The sequence below is a fragment of the Leiobunum rupestre genome, chromosome 10, assembly GCF_980474605.1.
Source record: "Leiobunum rupestre chromosome 10, qqLeiRupe1.1.hap1, whole genome shotgun sequence".
NCBI classification, from domain to species: Eukaryota; Metazoa; Arthropoda; class Arachnida; order Opiliones; family Sclerosomatidae; genus Leiobunum; species Leiobunum rupestre.
This window is the reverse complement of record NC_143393.1, coordinates 44,771,260-44,773,999: the sequence shown is the minus strand read 5'-3', so window position 1 is coordinate 44,773,999 and position 2,740 is coordinate 44,771,260. Positions and strand designations below refer to the sequence as shown.

The 2,740-nt window shown below is 41.4% G+C and overlaps 1 protein-coding gene across 1 annotated transcript; it reads left to right on the top strand.

Annotated features, from left to right (window-relative positions):
- LOC149926029 (uncharacterized) lies at nt 1-851 on the top strand. The gene is made up of 2 exons (XM_090161843.1): nt 1-573; nt 627-851. The coding sequence occupies exons 1-2, from the start codon at nt 1-3 to the stop codon at nt 849-851; spliced, it is 798 nt and encodes a 265-aa protein (XP_090017969.1).
- Nucleotides 852-2,740: the final 1,889 nt, after the last annotated feature.

Below are 2,740 nucleotides of genomic sequence, written 5' to 3'. Positions count from 1 at the left end.
ATGACGTTGCAATCGTTTTGGGAAATTAAAAGTAATGAAGACCAGGCTCAAAGTGAAGACGAATTCATGGAAAGGTTCCGAAATGAGACGACTTTTGACGGAGGAAGATACGTAGTGAAATTCCCTTGGACTTTGTCAAAAGATATGTTACCAGAAAACAAAATTATAGCCACCCGACGTATGAGGAATTTGGTGGAAAGATTTAAGAGGGATCCGATTTTCTTCCAAGATTACGAAAATGTTATTGAAGAACAAATTCAGCTAGGCATCGTCGAAGAAGCTGAACCGAGTACATGTACCGCAGTCGGAACTTACTACATGCCTCATCACGGTGTCAAACGGGAACCTAGTACCACGACGAAACTAAGGGTCGTACTTGACGGATCGTCGCACGTCAAAGGTGCGCCGTCTTTGAATGATTGCGTATCCAGAGGACCAAATCTAAACCCAAATATACTAAAGCTAATAATACGTTTTCGAAGCTATCAGGTTGCTGTGACAACCGACATTGAAAAGGCCTTTCACAAGGTCAGCTTGGCCAACGAAGATAGGCGCTCCGTCAGATTTTTACGGGTGAAATCTGAAAATAGTATAAAATTTAAGAAAACGAGTTTCGTACGTTACAGATGACCAGAGTTCCGTTCCCCGTATCGGCTAGTCCTTTTCTCCTCGCGGCCACAATCAAATTGCATATTGAAAAATACAGAGACGATGAAGCTGAAATCATTAGATCTCCAGATGAAGATTTGTACGTCGACGATTACGTTACAGGAGTCGAAAATGTTGAAGAAGCGAACGAATTGTCCCAGTCGGCTTCGAAGATAATGAAGGAGGCCAATATGACCCTTTGAAAATGCAAATCGACTTCTGCCGAGTTGCGTGAGAAATGGGGAAGTGATGCCGCCAAATCAAACGAAGTTGCTAAATTTGACTCAGAAAGCATTGACGAACAAAATATTTAAGGATTGTTTGGGAACCCTGAGAAAGATAGTTTTTCGCTTGACCTCTCTAAATTGTCAGAAATACTCAAAGATATTAAAGGAACCAAACGTCACGTGTTAAGCGCAGTTTCACAAATATTTGACCCACTTGGAATACTAACACCATACACCATACACCATCAGTGCCAAAGTACTATTCCAAGAACTATGGAATCCTTCTATTGAGTGGAATCAATCAATAACTGATGATCTAAACAGAAGGTTTCAAGAGTGGTGCCAAGAAATCGCCACCATCCAGTAAAGTTAAGCTCGATCGGTATTATTTCATGGACAACCGTGAAGAAATTACCAGTAAAGAGCTGCACGTTTTAATAATAATAATAATAATCAGCTAGGCTAATACCCAAGGCACCACCTTAGGCCTAAGTCAGCAAGCGACTTTTAAAGCCATTAATTCAGGTGGCCGGGTTACGACGCTAGTTTTATAGCGAGATCTGGAGCCGCAGGAGTAACATTTGCACCGTCAAAGGAAAAAGTGGCGTCACTGAAACAACAATTAACTCTACCCAGACTGGAATTGTGTATTGGACCGATTCTATGGTCGCACTGCATTGGTTAAAGAAACCACCTAAAACCTGGAAACCATTTGTACAAAACCGATTGGCAGTATCGGAGCCAGAATCGATCCAGCGGAGCAACGCAAAACTGTCCTCGCGGTTCAGTGCGAAGAGAAAAACGGAATCCATAATACTATTTAAATTGATAGGTACAGTGATATCAACCAAATATTCAGAATCACAGCGCTCGTAGTACGATTCGTAAATTAAACGAAGAAAATCGAGGTCGAGACGGGAGCTATCACCGCCCCTGAAATGTAGATGGATTCGGAATATTCAGAATTTGGATTACGGCTCTGAGATAGAATCTTTGAAGAGGAATCAAGCGATTCCGCATGACTCGAAAATTCTCAAACTCAGACCGATATTAAGAAATGGACTTTTATGTGTGGGTGGATGTCTCGAGCAAGCTGATTTCAATGAAGATGAAAAACATCCGATAATTCTAAATAACAAAGCGGTACTTATCCCAACTATTGACGAGTAGAAGTCACTAAGAAGTGCTTCATTCTAACACAAGCTAGAGGCCGTTATTGGTTCATTTGTGGTTGACAATTGGCGAAATCTGTGGTGGAGAAGTGCATGATTTGCAGAAAATTACGACCTAAACCAGGCGAAGCCCCGGCGGCTCCGCTTCCTAGAGAACGAATTGAAGAATCTTCACCGTTTCAGGTTGTCGGTTTCGATTTTGCTGGGCTACTGTATGTAAAAACAAATGGAAAAATGGAAAAATGTTATATTTGCCTCTGCACATGCGCGGTAACGAGGGCTATCTATCTAGAACTTGTTCCCCTACAAGATACAAACCAATTTATCCTGGCCTTCAGAAGAATCATCGCGCGAAGAGGAATTCCACACATTGTATATTCGGACTACGCTAGCACGTTTCGAAGTGCTGATAAAGCTCGAGGATTCTTCGGAAACAAAGGAATTCAGTGGCGTTATATCGCTGAGAGAGCACCCTCCCTATTAGCACGAGCACTCCGTTTTTCGGTTGGCAAAGAGTCGGCTAGTTGGGAGACAGTCGCAGTTGGCGAAGTGACATATAAATTACAAAGCCCAACTCATTCGGAATTTTCGCCGACTATAAAACCACATACATCCCGACTTTTAATTTTATATTATTTTAAACTCAATTAAACTTACCAAAATTTAAATAATTAATAAAAGCATGATATATTT